General features: G+C 38.6%; 1 protein-coding gene across 13 annotated transcripts in view; it reads right to left on the minus strand.

The window, feature by feature from the left end:
- The window catches only part of phf14 (PHD finger protein 14), a 303,155-nt gene that overhangs the window by 268,632 nt on the left and 11,699 nt on the right, over positions 1–22,824 (minus strand). For all 13 annotated transcript variants that reach the window (XR_006311668.2, XR_015757178.1, XR_015757177.1 and 10 more), the window contains exons 2-4: positions 20,922–21,032; positions 19,053–19,654; positions 3,929–4,073 (exon numbers count right to left, since the gene is read on the minus strand). Coding sequence is in view for 8 of the 13 variants with exons in the window: in XM_043689855.2 (XP_043545790.2) it covers positions 3,929–4,073; positions 19,053–19,654; positions 20,922–21,032 (858 nt within the window). In the remaining 5 variants the exon portion in view is untranslated. The remainder of the gene's footprint in view (positions 1–3,928; positions 4,074–19,052; positions 19,655–20,921; positions 21,033–22,824) is intronic.

Consider the following 22,824-nt stretch of genomic DNA (forward strand, 5'->3'; position numbering starts at 1 on the left):
TTTCAATCAAGTCATTTTCCCCTCTTCCCATCTTTAGCAGATTTAAGTTGAGCTTGTTCAACTATTCCTTGTATGATAGCCCACCCACTCCAGGACCAAAGTTTAGCTTCGCTGAACTACTTCTTATGCATTTACATCCTTCGTAAAATAAGGAGACCAATACTGTACTCCAGACATGGTTTGACCAATGCCCTATTTGGCTGACATTTAACTTCCTTTTTTTCAGATTCAAATTTCCCTCACAGGAGTGCCAGAGGCTGAGGGGTAACCTTACATGAAATTATAAAATCATGAGGGGTATGGGTAGGGTAAATAGTCAAGGTCTTTTCCCCAGGGTAGGGGAGACAAAACTAGAGGGCATAGATTTAAGTTGAGAGGGAAAGATTTAAAAGGGACCTAAGGGGCAAATGTTTCATGCGGAGGGTGGTGTGTGTTTGGAATGAGCTGCTAGAGGAAGTGGTGGAAATACAATTACAACATTTGAAGGCATCTGGATGGGTATATGAATAGGAAGGGTTCAGAGGGATATGGGCCAAATGCTGACACAAATGGGACCGGATTAATTTAGGATATCTGGTCGGCATGCACGAGTTGGACCGGACAGTCTCTTTCCATGCTGTACATCTCTATGACTCTATAAATACAAACAATAACTTTCTATTTGTTTTTCCAATTACTGCCAGGCGTACATACTGACCTTTTATAGTTTATGTACAAGGACATCCTGATCCTACTGAATCATAGAGCTCTGCAATCTGTCATCATTTAGATAACATGCTTTTTAAAATTCTTCCTGTCAATATGGACAATAAATTTTCCCAGATTATACTCCATTTACCAGATCTTTGAATTTACATCTATTCATTTGTGGCCTCCTACAACCTCTTCACAATTTACTTTCTTACCTAATGTTCTATCAGCAAATTTAGCAATATCTTTAATCCCTTCATCTATGCCATTTATACAAACTGTAAACTTTTGAGACCTTAGCACTGATCCCTGTTTTACAGTTGTTACATGTTTCCAATGTGAAAAAGACCACTTAAGCCCATTCTCCACTTCCAATTAGCCAGCCAATCTTCTATCTATATCAAGATACTGCTCCTGTAACTAAGGCTTTATTTTCAGCACTAATCTCTAATGTGGCACCTAATAAAATCTCTTCTGGGAATCGAAGTGCAACACATCAATCATGAACCGGTTCATGGTTGACGGTGTGTAGGATGACATTAAAGAATCAGCAGGACGACAATTGATGTTGCTGTTTCCGAAGCCTAGGTCAATGCCAGGTGGTCCACATAGTTTGGAAGAACAGTGAATTTTCTTTATTTGTACTGAAATCTGTTTAGTACCAAAACAAATATTAGTTTTCATGTGTTGATTCTCAGAAGTGAATCAAAGTCAATTATGAAATACAACAAGAATTTTTTGTTACTTCCCAACAGACAATATTATAGCATTCTGGAGCACAGATATATTTCATATTGGCTCTGTCCTGCATAATGTTACATTCTTCTACATTCAAGTTATATTCTACAACAAGACTACTCCCCCATTAAATCAAGATTTGCTTTCAGTACTTTAGAACCATTACTTTTAACAAGAATATTTGGATCATTCACAAACTGTCCTGTAACAGCTAAATTCAGGTGATGAATGAAAATCATTAGAAATTGCCTGTACAAAGATACTACAACACTTGTAGAATTTGTAACAATTATGCAACATTTAACTAAATGCATTGAGACTGCAAACATACATTATTCACTGGGTGACCTTCATCCAACCACCTTTTGTTTCCACCCCACAGTTACAGTATTTTTAAGGACTCCTTTTTGTTTTAATCAAGGAAACCCTGTACTGAACACTTTCTGGTCCCTTCTAGCATTTTAGCTGTGTTAGAAGTTAGAACACTAGTCACACAGTTCATTATTTATGCTGCATTTCTCCTTCTAAAAATTGATCCTACTTTTAAAATGTTGTTCTACAGTCCCTCTAATTTCTTGAGGTACCAAGTGGATCTCCAAGGTCACTGCCTGGCAGCAACCGGAGAAACCAGAAATGAATGCATTGGCATAATTTTTTTGGCTTGCCTACTGGCATGTGCAGATTCTCAGAGCAGTTACATGGCCATGCAGCTCAGAGGGAACGATGTTCATATCTCTATCTCAGGGAGGAAGAACAGAAGGAACACTTTAAAAGGTAATGCATAAATTCAAGTAATTGAATTACTTCTTGTTCCATATCATGCTGTCATTAACCATCTAGCTTCTTTTACTTTTGAAGTAAAACAAACCTCAACTGACTTTTCTTAGCAAGGTGCACTACCAATCACTAAAAAAAAACTGTCTAACATTCAAGATGATCACATCGTCCCCACTGTTGATCTAAATGATCTGCAAGCAAGGTAGCATGGTGGCTCACTGGTTAGCACTGCTGCCTCGCAGCGCCAGGGATCTACATTCGATTCCAGCCCCAGGTGACTGCATGTGTGGAGTTTGCACATTCTCCCCACGTCTGCGTGGATTTCCTCAGGGTGCTCTGGTTTCCTCCCACAGTCCAAAGATGTGCTGGTTAGGTGAAGTGGACAAGCTAAATTGCCCACAATGTTCAGGGATGTGTAGGGTAGGTGCATTAGTTAGGGGAAATGTAGACTAAAAGTGTACGGTCTGGGTGGGATACTCTTCGGAGGGTTGGTATGGACTTGTTGGGTTGAAAGGTCTGTTTCCACACTGTAGGAATTCTAATTCTAGTTCTAGAAAGTGACGCGTGTGTGAGTGAGTGAGAGAGAAGAGGAGAAGAGGGGCAGATCTAAAAGAAGAAATAGTACATCGACTCAAGTCAAAATCAATTTCACTCTTACAAGAACCATCATTCTTGGCACCTCAGTTTGTCTCATCAGCATGTTATAACACTATACTAAAAACCTTAAATGAAAAGTATCTATTCCAAAACTGAGATGGGAACAAGAGTGCAAACTTCTTATTCTAAATAGACTACATATAATTTTGAACTATAATAAATCAATCATGAACTAACATGCACAATCTCTTAACAAGAGACAGACTTTGATTATCTTTCTTATAGGAATTGATTAGGACAACTTTTTTAATGAAGTACATTAAAAGGCATTAGAGCTACTAATCAGGTTGTCATTTTTCATACAGCTATGAATATTATTTCAAGGCATATAAGTAGTAGTAAATTGTACGATAATGGGCAATAAGCAATTCTTCAAGATAAATTTGTACTAATAAATATAATAAGCCAAGGTAAAGCATATGGGTGAGCCAATCATATGAAGTTAAAGACCTATATGCAATTCAATTGGAAGTTTTGAATTTGTTTTTGATAATTAAATAATGGCCTTTCTTCAGTCATAAGATCAGAAAGAAGAAATACTTGCTGATGATTGCAGTGTTCAGTATCATTTATAACTCAAAGTCACAAGTGACATTTGGCCACGCAAATGATAGGCAGCAATCATTTCCAACAAGAAAGAAACTAACTATCTCTCTCTAACATTCAAATGCATTACCATTATAATCTCCAACAAAAGTACAAGAGGATGAATACTCATCAGAAATATTGCTGGGCTAATTTGAGATACTAAATTAAAATGTTATAGCACAAAATAAAAACATTTTAATAAATTTTCAGCGTTAACTGGAAATATTACAGAATTCAGTCCTTTCATCCCCTAAGCTGGTATCACAAAGCAGTTCCTAATTCAGCTATCATAATTGTACTTAAATTCCAACAGTCATATGATACATAACATCCTTGACAGAGAAGCAATCTTAAATATAGTATACAGTTATTCATGGTCTTTTTGTTTAAAACTACAGTGCCATTTTTAGTTAATCAGGCTGAAGATGAATTGTTGCTACGATCTTAATTACATAGTACTAAATCTCAAAGCACTTACCTTCATGTACAGTCACTCCACAATTGTCACACTGGACAATTTCATCTGCATCTTCACTGTTATCTCCCAGACATACACAGCATATCTGCACAAAGTCCATTTTCTGAGAAGTGAAGTTTTGTTCTTTGTCTATTAATAAGGAGCCCTAAAAATTAATACAAAACAAATTGTAAGTGTGATAAATTGTTCAGAGAATGTAACATAATTGCACACTGAAAGAGACAAGCTCTGAATTCAGTTGTCATTATGTTGTCATACACAAATCTCAAAGTTACAATACTATAGATGATCACACTCTCAGAAAAATGTCATTATACACGCTTCACATCACTGACACAAACGGAAACCAGTTTTTGTATCAAAATTCAGAGTCAAAAGGATGATCAAATTTCTGCAGTTAGTTAGATGACACATGGATTTGCCACCCCCCCCCAGATGGGAGATGGGCTTGAAGACTGATTACTGGAAAAATGCAAACATGATGTTTGCAGTTCTTCAGTCAAGTACGCCCACCTACTGCATTAAGGTATTTATCCTGTAAGCAAGATACTTTTTGATGCCAAATTCTCTTAAAAGTCTGTGGGGTTTTCCAACCCTCTAGATGTTTATCAAGGATTTCCAAGAAAGCTGGAACTCCAATTACAACAAAGTTAACTACCACATAGTGAGAAGATCACTGTAGATTTCTTCCTTTTGCTTCCAGTTACACAAATTTGTCAGTTATTTATTCCATTTCCGACCTTCCATCTGATAGGAATAATAGCTCCTGATCATAGAATGGTATAAATTCATACAGCTGTATGTAAAATGGACCCAACTCGTCCATGTGAATCAGATATCCTACATTAATCTAGTCCGATTTGCCCACATTTGAACCATATCCCTCTAAACCCTTCCTATTCATACACCCATCCAGATGCCTTATAAATGTTAGAATTGTACCAGCCTCTACCACGTCCTCTGGCAGCTCATTCCATACACATAGCACCCTCGGTGAAAAAATTGCCCCGTAAATCCCTTACATTTAAAATTAACTTTCTAAAATTAAAACGTTGAACCTCCTAATCATTAACTATAACATCAGGCATACATCAGAATATTTATACAAAGGCAAGAACAGTCTTTAATTTGTCCCTCATTGCATGGTGATGCATGAATACATTCTCAAGCAAGTTACATCATATCCTCCCAAATACTGGAGAACCTGTTACAGTTAAATACTGCCAAGCTTCTCCATGAATTTTACTTATTTTCCATTTTAGTAGGTTTGCCTAAATTATAACAGTGAATAGCATTCAAAAGTATTTTGTTGCCTATAAAGCACTTGGAGACAGTCAGAAAGTCATAAAAGACATCACACAGATGCAAGTTCTTTCTTCCAATTTTTCAAAGGATTCACATTTTTGGACCATTGGAATCTCTGTTGGGGTAGAGATGAACTATACAAGGAGGATGGATTGCACCTAAATTGGAAGGGGTTTATATACTGGCAGGGAGATTTGCTATAGCTGCTCAGGAGGATTTAAACTAGTAAGGTGGGGGGCTTGGGACCCAGGGAGATAGTGAGGAAAGAGATCAATCTGAGACTGGTACAGTTGAGAACAGAAGCGAGTCAAACAGTCAGGGCAAGCAGGGATAAAGCAGAGAACAAGGTAGGACTGATAAATTAAACTGCATTTATTTCAATGCAAGAGGCCTAACAGGGAAGGCAGATGAACTCAGGGCATTGTTAGGAACACGGGACTGGGATAGCTATTATAGAAACATGGCTCAGGGATGGACAGGACTGGCAGCTTCATGTTCCAAGATACAAATGCTACAGAAAGGACAGAAAGGGAGCAAGTGGCGTTTTTGATAACAGATAGCATTACAGCTGTACTGAGGGAGGATCCAGGGAAGTTATTTGGGTGGAACTGAGAAATAAGAAAGGAATGATCACCTGATTGGGATTGTATTGTAGACCCCCTAATAGTCAAGAGGGAAATTGAGAAACAAATTTGTAAGGAGATCTCAATTATCTGTAAGAATATTAGGGTGGTTATGGTAGGGGATTTTAACTTTCCAAACATAGATTGGGACGGCCATAGTTTTAAGGGTTTAGGTGGAGAGGAATTCATTATGTGTGTACAAGACAATTTTCTGAATCAGTATATGGATGTACCTACTACAGAAGGTGCAAAAGTTGACCTCTTCCTGGAAAATAAGGTAGGGCAGGTGACTGAGGTGTCAATTGCGGGAGCACTTTGGGACCAGCGACTAGAATTTTATAGTTTTGAAATAGTGATGGAAAAGGATGGACCAGATCTAAAAGTTGAAGTTCTAAATGGGAGAAAGGTCAATTTTGACGGGATTAGGAAAGAACTTTCAAAAGCTGATTAGACGCAGATGTTCGCAGGTAAAGGGACAACTGAAAAATGGGAAGCCTTCATAAATGAGATGAGAGTCCAGAGAAAGTGTATTCCTGCTAGTGTGAAAGGAAAGGTTGGTAGGTATAGGGAATGCTGGATGACTAAAGAAATTGAGGGTTTGGTTAAGAAAAAGAAGGAAGTATATGTCAGGTATAGACAGGATAGATAGAGTGAATCCTTAGAAGAGTATAAAGGAAGCAGGAGTATACTTAAGAGATGCAAGCGGGCATCAGAACCGCCCCGCATTTGCCACGGGACTATGCCTACATCAGTAAAACTATAGGAATTCATTTTGTGTTTTAAACGGCAGCCGCAGCTTAAACCCACAGAACTCAGCAGCTGCCGGTCCGCCCACGTGACCGGGAAATGGGAGCCAGAGGACAGATCAAATCCACACTAGGCCAGACACTAACCATGACTCATAGACCGAAACTCCAGAGCTAATTAATATGGAAACCCATCTCCTAATCAAATCAAGAGACTGACTGAAACACACCCATATTCATCAATACAGAACCATCCTGACACAAAGGACAGGTATCCACCAGACAGGAATGAACAGACTAATACACACCAGCACCCCAAGGGAACAAAGGGGGATGCTAGCCCCCAGCCCTCACAGAGAGAGACAAGCAGATAGTACCCGGACCTGTTTACATAATCCAATTAGCACCCTATTGTGTGTACACTGCAACTCTCCTGGGACGGCAGGAAACCCACCATTTGCACCTACTCCAGTGATGATGGGGAACTATCATCCCATTCATACTCAAAATCCTCACATCCTGACAAAGAAAGGTATATAATGTGTAGCAGCGCACGGGAACAGCAGACCAGCCGAGATTCGGACCTCGGTTGGTCTCGGCCGGTGTTACTGTATCAATAAACGTTACCGATTGTTGAACCGCACTCTGGGCTCGGACTGATATCATTTCATCCGCGCTAACAGAGGGAAATCAGGAGGGCAAAAAGGGGACATGAGATAGCTTTGGAAAATAGAATTAAGGAGAATCCAAAGAGTTTTTACAAATACATTAAGGACAAAAGGGTAACTAGGGAGAGAATAGGGCTCCTCAAAGATCAGCAAGGCAGCCTTTGTGTGGAGCTGCAGAAAATGGAGGAGATACTAAACGAGTATTTTGCATCAGTATTTACTGTGGAAAAGGATATGGAAGGTATAGAATGTAGGGAAATAGATGGTGACATCTTGAAAAATTTCCATATTACAGAGGAGGAAGGGCTGGATGTCTTGAAATGCATAAAAATGGATAAATCCCCAGGACCTGATCAGGTGCACCCGAGAACTTTGTGGGAAGCGAGGGAAATGATTGCTGAGCCTCTGACTGAGATATTTGTATCAGCGATAGTCACAGGTGAGGTGCTGGAAGACTGGAGGTTGGCAAATGTGGTGCCACTGTTTAAGATAGGTGGTAAGGACAAGCCAGGGAACTATAGACCAGTGAGCCTGATGTCGGTGCTCAGCAAATTGTTGGAGGGAATCCTGAGGGACAGGATGTACATGTATTTGGAAAGGCAAGGACTGATTAGGGAAGGTCAACATGGCTTTGTGCTTGGGAAATCATGTTTCGCAAACTTGATTGAGTTTTTTGAAGAAGTAACAAAAGGATTGATGAGATGTGATCTATATGGACTTCAGTAAGGCATTCAACATGGTTCCCCATGGGAGACTGGTTAGCAAGGTTAGATCTCACAGAATACAGGGAGAACTAGCCATTTGGATACAGAACTGGCTCAAAGGTAGAAGACAAAGGGTGATGGTGGAGGGTTGTTTTTCAGACTGGAGGCCTGTGACTAGTGGAGTGCCACAAGGATCAGTGCTGGGTCCACTACTTCTCATCATTTATATAAATGATTTGGATGTGAGCGTAAGAGGTATAGTTAGTAAGTTTGCAGATGACACCAAAATTGGAGGTATAGTGGACAGCAAAGAATGTTACCTCAGATTATAACGGGATCTTGGTCAGATCGGCCAATGGACTGAGAAGTGGCAGACAGAGTTTAAATCAGATAAATGCGAGGTGCTGCATTTTTGGGAAAGCAAATCTTTTCAGGACTTAAATGCTTAATGGTAAGGTCCTAGGGAGTGTTGCTGAATAAACAGACCTTGGAGTGCAAGTTCATAGCTCCTTGAAAGTGGAGTCGCAGGTAGACAGGATAATGAAGAAGGCGTTTGGTACACTTTTCTTTATTGGCCAGAATAAAGTGGTTAGCTCTGCTGCCTCACAGAGTCAGAGAGCCGGGTTCAATTCCCACCTCGGGCACCTATCTATGTGGAGTTTGCACATTCTTCCCGTGTCTGTGTGGATTTCCTCTGGGTACTCTGGTTTCCTACCACAGTCCAAAGATGTGCAGGTTAGGTGAATTGGCCATGTTAAATTGCCTGCAGTGTTAGGTGGATTAGTCAGCAGTAAATGTAGGGGGGTGGGTTGCTCTTCAGGCGGTCGGTGTGGACTTGTTGGGCCGAAGGGCCTGTTTCCACACTGTAGGGAATCTAATCTAATCTAATATTGAGTACAGGAGTCGGGCTGTCATGTTGCGGCTATACTGGACATTGGTTAGGCCACTGTTGGAATATTGCTTGCAATTCTGGTCTCCTTCCTATCGGAAAAATGTTGTGAAACTTGAAAGGGTTCAGAGAAGATTTACAAGGCTGCTGCCAAGGTTGGAGGATTTGAGCTTTAGGGAGAGGCTGAACTGGCTAGGGCTGTTTACCCAGGAGCTTCAGAGGTTGACAGGTGATCTTATAGAGGTTAAGAAAATCATGAGGGGCATTGATAGGATAAATAGACCAAGTTTTTTCCCTGGGGTGGGGGAGTCCAGAACTAGAAGGCATAGGTTTAGGGTGAGATGGGAAAGATATAAAAGAGACCTAAGGGGTAACTTTTTTCACGCAGAGGGTGGTGCGTGTATGGCATGAGCTGCCAGAGGAAGTGGTGGAGGCTGGTACAATTGCAACATTTAAAATGCATTTGGATGGGTTTATGAATAGGAAGAGTTTGGAGGGATATGGGCCGGGTGCTGGCAGGTGCAACTAGATTGGATTGGGATATCTGGTCTGCATGGACAGGTTGGACCAAAGGGTTTGTTTCTGTGCTGTACATTCCTATGACTAAATGTAATCCAACTTAAATCGACCAAACTTAAAAACATCTTAGGTTCACAATGCTTGACCTTTTTTTAAAGTGAACTTGGATAGTTCTGTTAAGATCCCGGTATGGAGAACTGTAAACCAAAATAACCAAATCTCTAACTGACCCAAAATGTAGCAACAAAGCATAGAATCCTGTTATGATTTGGAGGTGCCGGTGTTGGACTGGGGTGTGCAAAGTTAAAAATCACACAACACCAGGTTATAGTCCAACAGGTTTAATTGCAATTATAATCTGGTGTGCGATTTTTAACTTAGAATCATGTTGGTATTTTCTACTTTAACACAAATCAGAATCTATGTCAATGAAACATGAATTAACAGTCAAATGATATGTACTAACTATAAATTACAGATCAAACAAAATCTCTCAAGAGATTCTGAAATGTGGTTCTTCAATCTCACAGTCTTTTTAACTTGGTTTTTGAATGACGTTGTCTGATTTTCCTCACTCAACGAATTGGTCCTGTGTCATCTGTAAAAAATATCTCTTATGAACCAGAATCACCCAGAAACTGTCGTCACCTCAATAACACCTCGACAGAACACCCTTAGCCAGGTTCATAAAAGTCTTGACATCACAAATTTCCCAAACATTTTCTAAGTCTGTGAACAAATCTTGTTACAAGAAGTCTAGTTGGTGTAAACCAAACTGATCAAAGCCCAATTCATAATTTCTGCTCTTACCACACCTTCAGCTTTTTTTTTATTTAAAATGGTACCACTGACACAGACATAGCTCCTTGTAATTGTGCCTCCTAATTTTTGTCCTTCCTTCTTTACAACAATAGTTTGTTTGTTCTGTCACTTGACCAGATCTTAAAAACTTTGTTCCTGTTGGTGCTTCTTCCAGGTTCAAGGTTCCCAGGTCACTAGACTAGCAGTTCTTAACATACTTAACAAGAAAATTACAACTGTTCCTTTTACAACTGATGCAAGCTCTCACATGCTCTTTCTAAACATTCTTAAAAAAAATTAAGAATTTTCTGACATGTTCACAAGATTACAAACTTTCCTCCCATGTTGCTTAATGGTCAAATGTTGTCACACTGTTTATATTAACTAGTGGAACCAATTACTGTAGGTCCATAGTTTCATTCTTCACGATATGGTCACACACTTACTAAATCAGAAGGTTAAGCTCAACCTGCATTCCAGAAATTTGAGCAAAATTGATTGTAGCACAGTACTGAAGAAATGCAATTGGAGATGCTTCTGTTGCATATTATATTAACTTGAGATTTAATGGCCCTCTTGGATGAGCACAGAAGATTCCATAAGATTATTCAAAGAGCAGCAGGGGAATTCTGCTGATGTTCTCACCAATATTTATGTATTCACCAATATCAAATAGATAATGTGATCAGCAGTTCATTGCTGATTGTGGAACCTGGCTGTACACTGATTGCTGCTATACTTCCTTACATTCTTCCCAATGATATTTCAAAAGTATTTCAATAATTATAAAGTGTTTAGGGAATTACGAGATCATGAAATGTACATGTAGTTTTACCTTCCAGTAAGTGAAAGAAATCAAATTATCTTTTAACGTTGCAACAAATTATAAAGAGCTTTACTTTCCATCTGTCAATGCTACACAAAGCAGAATACTCAAAACTGTTAATGAAACAAGTAGTGAATGTATTCTACCTTCAAGCACGGACATCTGTTCACTTGATCACAGCACAAGTACAAATGACTAGAATCATAGAATCCCTACTGAGTATTCAATATACTAATTCAATATATAAATAGAAACCAGAAAAACCATGCAAACAACAAAATTACTGCAGATGATAGGTGAAGAAACCAAATCACATATTTTCATTTGAACAGCATTTGCAGCCAGGAATCAGCCTCTAAAACTTTCCACCAATTAGTTGATGACACAGAGTCACAAGAGTCATAGACATGTACAGCACAGAAACAGACCCTTCGGTCCAACTTGCCCATGCCGATCAGATATCCCAAACTAATCTAGTCCCACTTGCCAGCACGCGGCCCATATCTCTCCAAACCCTTCCTATTCATATACCCACTCAGATGCCTTTTAAATGCTGCAATTGTACAAGCCGCTACCACTTCCTCTGGCAGCTCATTCCAGAAACACACCACTTTCTGCGTGAAAAATTATCCCTTAGTTCCCTTTTTTAAACTTTCCCTCTCACCCTAAACCTATGCCCTCTAGTTCTGTATTCCCCACTCCAGGGAAAAGACTTTGCCAATTTATCCTATCCATGCCCCTCATGATTTTCTAAACCTCTATAAGGTCACCCCTCCGACGGTCCAGGGAAAACAGCCCTAGCCAATTCAACCTCTCCCTATAGCTCAAATCCTCTAACCCTGGCAACATCCTTGTAAATATTTTCTGAACCTTTTCAAGTTTCACAAACATCCTTCCGACAGAAAGGAGACCAGAATTGCACACAATATTCCAAAAGTGGCCTGACCAACGTCCTGTCTAGCCACAACATAACCTCCCAACTCCTATACTCAATTCTCTGACCAATAATTGTTGTTTAATATAGGATCCATACCAAGAACAGAATGCGGTCAGCAAATTTCCATGTTCCAAATTAAATAGTTCTATATTTTCTTCAATTCAGATTTTCTTCTAGCATTTTGTTTTTAAACTTACAGCCATAATTTCTAGTAATAAACTTTGAAAATCTCCCCAATTTGTTGTTCACAGGACAGGTTGTCAAACATACTTATGCTCTCACTAACAATCACAAAGTAAAAATGACTGAATCTTTCACTTTTAATTAATATTTTAGAAAGAGCTGATTAAATACTTCAGCCGTACACAAGATTAATGTAAAGGATGAACTACTTTTAAAAAAAATTTTAACTGCGTAGGACAATTTTGATATTCCACATTGACATCCATGCTTAAATATTGCTTGGATAAGTGTATTCTAGGAATTCCCAGATATGACATCGAATGTCAGCATTTTCATCTTATGCAGGTGAAATGCTAAGTATGCAGGTCATTATGCTTCTGAAAGCAAAAGAGTCTGCAGTGCACTACTGCTGCAGTATAGGTGCATGCACATTCATTTTTGGCTAACCATTTGAACTAGTGTCATGAAAGCAATGGCTTTAAATTATAAGCTCTTAAATTATAATGCTAGAAGAAATTCCACAGTGGTATCACGATGTGGAGGTACCGGTCGGTTGGCCTAGGGTGGACAAAAATCAGAAATCACACAACATCAGGTTATAGTCAACAGATTCATTTGAAATCACAAGTTTTCAGAGCATAGTCCTTTCATCAGGTGAAGTGACAGGGTAAGCAGACTTGAAACCTAATTCTGATTTTTCTTCACTAATGCCACTACACCTGCTTAGAGCCCCCACCCCACCAAGTAGCCCCTGCTCTTCCTCCTGATTTATAGCATCCGCAGCAGTTTCAATTTTTATTTGACTGGAATAACATGATTGGTATAACTGTCACATGCTGGGAGTCTAACCAAAGTAATAAGTAATCCAAGACTGTACAAACTAATTAAGGGAGATAGATCACAACAATTTATCAAAGTGATGGTTTCAAAACAGGACAGCAAGGAAGACTTTACATGTGCAGACAAAAGCAAGGGCAGGGGTTGCTGGAGGGTGCTCAGTAGGTCTGGCAGCATCTGTGAAGAAAAGTCAGTTAATGTTTCAGGTCCGGTGATCCTTCCTCTGGTTTATCTTTATAGATGCTACCGGACCTGCTGGGCTTTTCCAGCAACTTCTGTTTTTGTTTCATGTTAGTCCAGTCACTTGGTTTGTCTCCAGCACCATCGTTTTTTTTTGTAATTATCTCTCTACCTCATTTAATTGGATTTAAAATCATCTCTTCGCATGTTATTCAGCTGTGACACTTTTACTCACACCACCGAAACTCTTGGTCACCTGCAGAGACTTTTTATTTGACACTGCACTCAGACCACTTGTGTGATCTTTTGATCTCACTACCCATACATTCTGTGTTCTGTGTGCTTCCCTTTCACTTCACTTGTCGAAGGGGCTACGGTCCAAAAGCTTGTAGTTTCAAATCAACTTGTTGGACTATAACCTGGTGTTGTATGATTTCTGATTTTGTTGTATCACTATCAAATCAGAAGAACTGACATGACAAGTTCTGTTATTATTTGTGACAAACAAATATTAGAATTCATTTATGTACTTAGATTCATTTATCTGTGATTAAGGTATTTGATTTTTATATTTTTAATACCAATTGTTTTGGATTTTTGAATTTTGAACTAGTGACATACAGTGTTTGTGCATCTGAAAGGGGTTAATGAACTTGAGAGCATTTCTGTGGCCATTTTGATTTCAGTTTTAAAAATATTCTGAGATAGTTCAGCGAGGCTAATGGGCATATGTTTACACCGGGAAAATTCAGAAGCAAAAGAAGTGAGCAGTGTGGTGCACTGGACTTTCACACAGAAGATTCCAGGAATTTTGGGAGGCTTTGGAGAAACACCATAGTTTAGAAAAAGTGCTTGTTATTTTCAGTTTGGGGCAGCTTAGAGTGAAGAATGATATTAGAGATATGAGTTTTAGAAAGTGCATAGGGCAGTAAAGTAATAAAGGAGAAAGATTGGAACCAAAGAGCTATATAAAGAAAGTAACATGCTTTCATGTTAAGAAATCTGAACATACCAAAGCCAATGATGGAAATTAAATGGGAGACTACGTATAGTAATAGGAATGTTTAGCCAATCTTCTGAAAAGGAGTCATCAGCAAGTAACATCACGATCACTAGAAAAGTAGTATTAGACAAACTAATGGGGCTAAAGGCAGGTAAATCCCCCACCCCTAATGACTTGCATCCTAAAATCTTAGAAGAGGTAGCTAGAGAGATAGTGGATGCATCGGTTGTAATTTGTTCATGCTGTTTATGTGGAAAATGCATTAGCTATAAAACAACGTTAGAGATTCAATCCAGAGAGATTAGCTCAGGTCAAGGTAGAGATTAGTTCATGATGGATAACAACATTATTGAATTAAGTCATTGTAGCTTGAGTTCATGATGATGAAACTTGAGAACTCAAAAGATTCTGTTTGATTATCACAGTCAGCATGGTAACAGAAGTGGACTCATTATTCAGAGACTATAAGATTACATTGAATGAAATGAACATGCATGATTTGTCACAAAAACAGACTGACAAAATGACACTAGGAAGTTTGTTGGCTTATACAGCCAAAGAAATACTGTTTTTTTTGTGACATCAGACAGACTAGCAATGCAAAATAATGTTACTTGAAAGGAAAAATGCACTAAAGTTTCAACAACTAATAAATAAAGTCACCGAAGAACTATCAACTGTTATATATATCAATAATTTGGTTGTTTTTGCCATACATGAGCAGAACTGTTTGATTGGCTTCAACACGCTAATTTGGTTATAAATCTGGCTAAACGTGAATTTGATAAGGTAAGATGATTTATCTGCATTACACTGTGGGACTAGACCAAGTAGCATCTAGAGAAGTGAAAATACAGGCTATTTGGTATTTTCCCTTGCCAAGGTCAAAGCATGAAATTTTGCATAATTTTAGCATGAGCGGATTTGATTTCAAGTTCTTCCAAACTGCAGCACATACATTTGTATCTTTAACAGAATTTTTGAAGGCAGAAAACATGAATAATACAAAACTCAAATTGCCTCGGAAAACTTGAAAGTTGGGTTGACAAGTGCACCATTTTTAGTTACACCTAATTGTGGGAGGCCATTCAAACATTGGTTTGGAGACTGGTTAATTGCAAGATGGAGATTGAACAGCTTGCCAGTTATTTTTCAAAGAAACTGACCAGAGCAGATATGTTCTTCAGCATTGAGTCTTAATTGGGCTCTACGTCATTTTGAAATATATAACAGCAGCAACGTAGAAAAAACTGTTATTAATACAGACCACATTCTTTTGACTTCTTGGAAAAATTCTGGGACTTTACCATCTGTCACGACTTTTTAAAATCTGTGTTATATGTAAATAGTTTGGTTTGTTCTAGTTTATTTTCATTTAGAGTCATAGAGATGTACACCATGGAAACAGACCCTTCAGTCCAACCTGTCCATGCAGACCAGATATCCCAACCCAATCTAGTCCCACCTGCCAGCATAATGCCCATATCCCTCCAAACTCTGCCTATTCACATACCCATCCAAATGCATTTTAACTGTTGCAATTGTACCATCCTCCACCACTTCCTCTAGCAGCTCATTCCATACACATACCACCCTCTGCGTGAAAACATTGCCTCTTAGGTTCCTTTTATATCTTTCCCATCTCACCCTAAACCTATGCCCTCTAGTTCTGGACTCCCCAACCCCAAGGAAAAGACTTTGTCGATTTATCCTATCCATGCCTCCCATGATTTTGTAAACCTCTATAAGGTCACCCCTCAGCCTTCAACGCTCCAGGGAAAACAGTCCCAGCTTGTTCAGCCTCTCCCTATAGCTCAAATCCTCCAAATCTGGCAACATCCTTGTAAACCTTTTCTGAAACCTTTCAAGTTTCACAACATCTTTCCGATAGGAAGGAGACCAGAATCGCATGCAATATTCCAACAGTGTCCTAACCAATGCCCTGTACAGCCGTAACATGACCTCCCAACTCCTGTACTCAATACTCTGACCAATAAAAGGAAGCATACCAAATGCCTTCTTCACTATCTTATCTACCTGCGACTCCAGTTTCAAGGAGCTATGAACTTGCACTCCAAGGTCTCTCTGTTCAGCAACACTCTCTAGGACCTTACCATTAAGTGGATAAGTCCTGCTAAGATTTGCTTTCCCAAAATGCAGCACCTCGCATTTAACTGAATTAAACTCCATCTGCCACTTCTCAGCCCATTAGCCCATCTGATCAAGATCCTATTGTAATGTAAGGTAACCTTCGTCGCTGTCCACTACACCTCCAATTTTGATGTCATCTGCAAACTTACTAACTGTACCTCTTATGCTCGAATCCAAATCATTTATGTAACTGACAAAGTAGAGGACCCAGCACCAATCCTTGTGGCACTCCACTGGTCACAGGCCTCCAGTCTGAAAAACAACCCTCCACTACCACCCTCTGTCTTCTACATTTCAGCCAGTTCTGTATCCAAATGGCTAGTTCTCCCTGTATTCCATGAGATCTAACCTTGCTAATCAGTCGCCCATGGGGAACCATGTTGAATGCCTTACTGAAGTCCATATAGATCACATCTACCACTCTGCCCTCATCAATTCTCTTTGTTACTTCCTCAAAAAACTCAATCAAGTTTGTGAGACATGATTTCCCATGCACAAAGCCATGTTGACTATCCCGAATCAGTCCTTGCCTTCCCAAATATATGTACATCCTGTCCCTCAGGATTCCCTCCAACAACTTGCCCACTACCGAGGTCAGGCTCACTAGTCTATAGATCCCTAGCTTGTCCTTACCACCCTTCTTAAACAGTGGCACCACGTTAGCCAACCTCCAGTTTTCCAGCACCTCACCTGTGATTATCGATGATACAAATATCTCAGAAGAGGCCCAGCAATCACTTCCCTAGCTTCCCACAGAGTTCTAGGGTACACCTGATCAGGTCCTGGGGATTTATCCATTTTTATGCATTTCAAGACATCCAGCCCTTCCTCCTCTGTAATCTGGACATTTTGCAAGATGTCAACATCTATTTCCCTACAGTCTATATCTTCCATATCCTTTTCCACAGTAAAAACTGATGGCAAAATACTCATTTAGTATCTCCCCCATTTTCTGCGGCTCCACACAAAGGCCGCGTTACTGATATTTGAGGGGCCCTTTCTCTCCCTAGTTACCCTTTAGTCCTTTATGTATTTGTAAAAACTCTTTGGATTCTCCTTAATTCTATTTGCCAAAGCTATCTCATGTCCCCTTTTTGCCCTCCTGATTTCCCTCTTAAGTATACTCCTACTTCCTTTATACTCTAAGGATTCATTCGATCTCTCCTGTCTATACCTTACATATGCTTCCTTCTTTTTCTTAACCAAACCCTCAATTTCTTTAGTCATCCAGCATTCCCTATACCTACCAGCCTTTCATTTCACCCTAACAGGAATATACTTTCTCTGGATTTTCATTATCTCAATTCTGAAGGCTTCCCATTTTCCAGCTGACCCTTTAACCTGCGAACATCCGCGCCCAATCAGCTTTTGAAAGTTCTTGCCCAATACCGTCAAAATTGGCCTTTTTCCAATTTAGAACCTCAACTCTTAGATCTGGTCTATCCTTTTCCACCACTATTTTAAATCTAATGTAATTATGGTCACTCACTGACACCCCCACTCCCCCATTATGCTCCCCCACTGACACCTCAGTCACCTGTCCTGCCTTATTCCCAACAATAGATCAAGTTTTGCACTTTCTGTAGTAGGTACATCCACACACTGAATCAGAAAATTTTCTTGTACACACTTAAGAAATTCCTCTCCATCTAAACCATTAACACTAAGTTCTTACCCATAATTAACTTAATATCATTGTTAAATACATTTTTTGATGTTTTACAGTGAAAAAAATCTAACAGGCCCAGGCCTCAATCTGGGATCTGTCCAGTAAAAACATCTGGGATTAATAGTTAATAATAAGAAACGTCTTTTTCCAAGCCTGTCCCAGTCCTTCTGAAGTTGAAACTTGGCACCTTTGTCAAAAATAAAAAAGAGGTTGGTGAAACCTTCAATTAACCAAATTCATTTCTTTGGCTATTCAGGAGAGACTGCAATTGTTTGTTTACAGCATGAATCAATGGAAACTTGTACTTTACATGCATTACTAATCACTTTGAGGTTCATAGGTAATGAACTGATAGCAATTACTAAACTGTAATTTACCTAGATTAAGTTTGAATTGATAGTTTGGGGAAACTTTCATTGCAAAGTAGCTGAATGCATCATAAATTGCACCTTAAATCTAGGACATAATAAATCAATAATTTAAACTTCGACACTTGGAAAACACGCAAGGCAAGTGGGACTAGAATTTGGCAAATCACAACTGTCACAAAAATATTCAGCTCTGATGCTTTGTTTCAGACCTGTATCAGATTTCTACCTACATCAACATCAATTTTTCTTTCTTCATTTGTGATTAAAAATGGCTTTGTTCCTTTCACCTGTTCTATTTCTTTCGAAAAAAAATGTTAACAAAGAATACAGCTCTGTCTATTTAGAACAATTACCTTAAAAATTATTTAAGATCATGGGAAGATTGACTTGTGAAGTGTATCTGACCAGCAGTAATAGCAGTTGTGAGCAATTTGTATCCTACTGGCCTCAATTCACATCTGATATGTATCAGATCTCCCTATTCCACAAAGTGTAAGAGAATTACTAATGTTTTAAAAGCATTTTCACTCCCATCAGTTTGTTTCATTCAACATAATTATTTAAATAGTCTCCTTAGAGCTGATACAGATTATATTTTGAACAATGTATTTATAGTTTTAATCACACTCAAAATTTGGGAGCAATTTTACTTTAAGACATCTAGTCAAATTCTCCCTGCTTCTGCTTAAACATAACTGATTAACCACAGTACCTCATAATTCTTATTCTGTGTCAAAAAGCCATCACTTGTTCCTTCTGTTTTGACAGTTTTTTGACTAGAAGGTCTATTTTTTCTTCGAAATCTTTTATCGTCTTCACTTGCACTGCTGGTGTCTTCCTCATCATCAGGATTGCCATCTTCACTGTCACTGATATCATCATCTTCACCACCACCCTCATCACCATCATCATTATTTACACCTTTCCCTTTCTTCTTCCCACTACAAGGTCGCCAGTCATTATCATCTTCACTATCATAATCATCAAAACCATTCAACTCTTCCACGGATATCATATCCAACATTGTTCTCTTTTTACGCAAATTCCATTTCTTTTGTCCATCATTTGATTCATCTGGCCCAGCATCATCCACTGTTTCCTTAGTTTTCTTCTTACTAGCTTTGTTTTCAGTTTGTTCTTTGATGTCAGAATCAGGTTCTTCTGGCTGACTGTTTTTGCACTCAACTTCTGCTTTGCCATCAGAAGAATCCTTTTTCTCCTGTTCAGAGTCCTCTTCACTGCCATTTTGTCCACCTTCACTCTCTGAGGCTTCTTCACTATCCTTACCAGCACTCTCTCCACTCCCATCAGAATCTGTTACAAAAGCAATATTAACTTTTCTTAGTATAGTTAAACAAGAAGATTAACAAATATTTGATGTTATTAGAAAATTTTTATCGAAAGATGCATTGAGAGAATTATTTGTGTTAATCAGCTTTTATAAATTTTATAATCTAGTTTAGTATTGCCGTAGAATGGTCCACTAGAGTCGACCCTACTAAAATGCTGTGGATGAGTTAGTAATCACCGCATTAGAACTCTAAGAAAGGAGAGAATCTGTGGTGTGTATATATATCTAGCAGTCCAAATCATCACACTCCGTTAATCAGAAAAGTGCAATCTATACACACCAAAGTTTACAAAGTCTTTAAACTATTCACAGTAGTAACAGAAGCTAATGTAATAACAGTATAAATCACCTCAAAATATTAACATAATTCAATAAACAAGCTTATAAATCAGTTTACACTTGAAATTTTGGGAAGGAGGAAAACCCTGTATTACATATACAATTTCAACAAATATTTTCAAAGGTTAAACTGATGCTCATCTGTTGTGTTCTATGCCACAGCATTATAAGCTAATAATTGCCACAGAAAAGACACTATTATTCCATCAGTGGTGAAAGTGGTATTGCACCAAAATGGGAAAATAAGCAACACTGTTGAAGCAATGGACATAGTTTCACTCAGTAAAGCTATCAATTTAAGACCTACTATAGAGACAAGTCAGTCACTTATCAGGTCTTAAATGTTTTAAAAATGACTTAGTTATTTATTGAAGATTTTCTAAAGAAACTTATGCAGGCAAAATCAGAATCTGTCTTTTCTATTCCCAAATGCTGATAGATCAGCTGAACATTTCATCATTGCTCAATTTCCTACAATCCTCACTCTACATGCACTACAATCTATAGTTTGGTGTAGTATCTTCTTTCCCAGTGGTTTACCAATGTGTAGCAGAGTCATTGTAGATGAGAAAATCATAGATTCAACTTCTCAAGTTAAAGATTAAAATCCAAAGTTATCTGTTTTCAGAAAAATACATTTAAGCTCTCACACCTTACTATTATCTACCAGTTCAATTTAGAAATACTGTAGATTTGTATGTAAAATCGTGACTGGATAACTGTAGGTTCAGTGCACAATCAAAAAATCTGCAAGCATCATCATCCTGAGTTTCCAAAGTATGAGAAACTTATCAAGTACACACCACCAATGAAACAGTGCCCCAATAAGGAAGTCCACAATTTCAGATAGGGACAGAAAAAAAAACAATATAATAAACACAAAATACTCACCTGAAGCATCTCCGACTTCAAAATCACTGTCATCTGAGCTGTCATAATCTAGAGCTTCCAAGAGAGATGTTGCTAGTGTCTTCACTTGTCTCTTCTTTGGACCACGCTCAACTATGTAAATACAAAGTAAAACGTATTCAGTAATTACAAATGGCCATAGATACCTATAACTCCTAGAGTTAACATATGTATGTAGGGCAGGGAGAGAGAAGCAAGAACAAGATAGTGGGGATGAAGGTGGTGCGGCGAAGCTAAGATAAAAAGGAATTTATATTCACTATTTCCTATTAGTAAACTACTGCCACCTGGCTCTTCTATCCTAAAACTCTCTTCCTTCTGTTTTTCACCAGAAATCTCCACAAAGAATCACAACGAGAATGTGTATAAGGTGTGAGCAGGTAGGGAAAGAGTTAAGTGCTGAGGTTTGTAAAACAAGAGGTTCTGCTGAGCATGATGCAGATCACATAAGAACTTACAGTTTACAATGGGGTACTGGAGGCAAGGGTAATGGGTTAACGAGGTGAAAAGGCATTCATTATGTAGAACTATTTAACAAGATGAGGGAGCATTCAGTATGTGAGGTCAGTTTAACAAGGTGAAAAGTATTCATTATGTGAAGCCAATTATTCATTTGTAACAGCAAATGGCTTAATCTTTACTACTGATGCTCGCTGATTGTAACAGTCACTCAATTAATATGTATGTTGTGTTATCTGGATGCTCCTCCCTGTAAAATGACCATATAATTCATTAAGAAACTGCTATTCCAGAGAAGACCGTGAACTCATGTCGCTATGCACAAGGGCAATTGTTCTCTTTTCCTCTAGGGCCTGGAATAAAGATGAACTATACCATGTCTCTGAGAGTTTTGCTTCAACTGAAGGGGAGAAACAGGACAATAACAAGGCCTTCACACTCTCTCTTATCCTGCAAATATTTATCCTCTGATTTACTGTAAACTTGGAAATCTGTTATAATTGATTCAATCCAGAGCCTGCAATGATCCCCTAAGATGAAGTTACTTGACCTGCACTTATAATAGCAAACAAACTGCAACACACTTCCTCTAAGACTGCACACAATGGCAAGTAAATGCCACAATGAAAAGACACATTCTGCACAAAAAAAAATTAAGGAAAATACTTTGGAGCTATCAGGCAGAGAGACAGAAGATACAGAGAACAACTGGAATCTTTTTAAGTAGATGACAGTTATAGCTTAGTCAAGAAACTTCTTTACATGAGGTCTAATCAGTTCTTGCTACTCAAATGTAATCTTTCAGTAAACCTGTTAAGTAGTCATCTTATGACTTGCTTGGAAAACACCTTTGACAAGTGTTCACATCAATCAAACATTATAAGGTGCATAACCTCACCCACAAACTGGAAGTTCATTGGATGAAACATTAATTTTACTTTTAAATTCAATTTGAGCTTCTGCACATAGCTACACGTATTGCACCAAAGGTTCCTGGACGTGGAAAAATTTCTACTACTTTGTAAAATTAACTGAAGAAATGTCAGCAATGAGATGTCTGTTCATTTAATACAATAGTAGTCTTACATGGCATGCATTTCCCATTATGGTCTAAAATGCATGTAGAGAAAAGAAATTAAGTGTCAATGTCACTTTCATCATCACAGTTGGTACCATGCAGTATGATCTCAGTAGATGTTACTTTTGACCCTAGTCAGGAAACTAGCTTGGTAGATTATATTTAATTTGTGTTGATTTTAACAAAGTGGTCTCTCACTGTACTATAAGCTTGCAATGTTGCAGATTTTGTTTTAATAATAAGATGGATGGTTATTACAAAGGTTGTTGCCTGGTCTGGAGGGAGGGTCTTATGAGGAAAGGCTGAGAGACTTGGGTCTGTTCTCATTGCAAAGAAGAAGGCTAAGAG

The sequence above is a fragment of the Chiloscyllium plagiosum genome, unplaced genomic scaffold, assembly GCF_037043375.1.
Source record: "Chiloscyllium plagiosum isolate Xiang-an unplaced genomic scaffold, Cpla_swu_hap1 HiC_scaffold_5, whole genome shotgun sequence".
NCBI lineage: Eukaryota > Metazoa > Chordata > Chondrichthyes > Orectolobiformes > Hemiscylliidae > Chiloscyllium > Chiloscyllium plagiosum.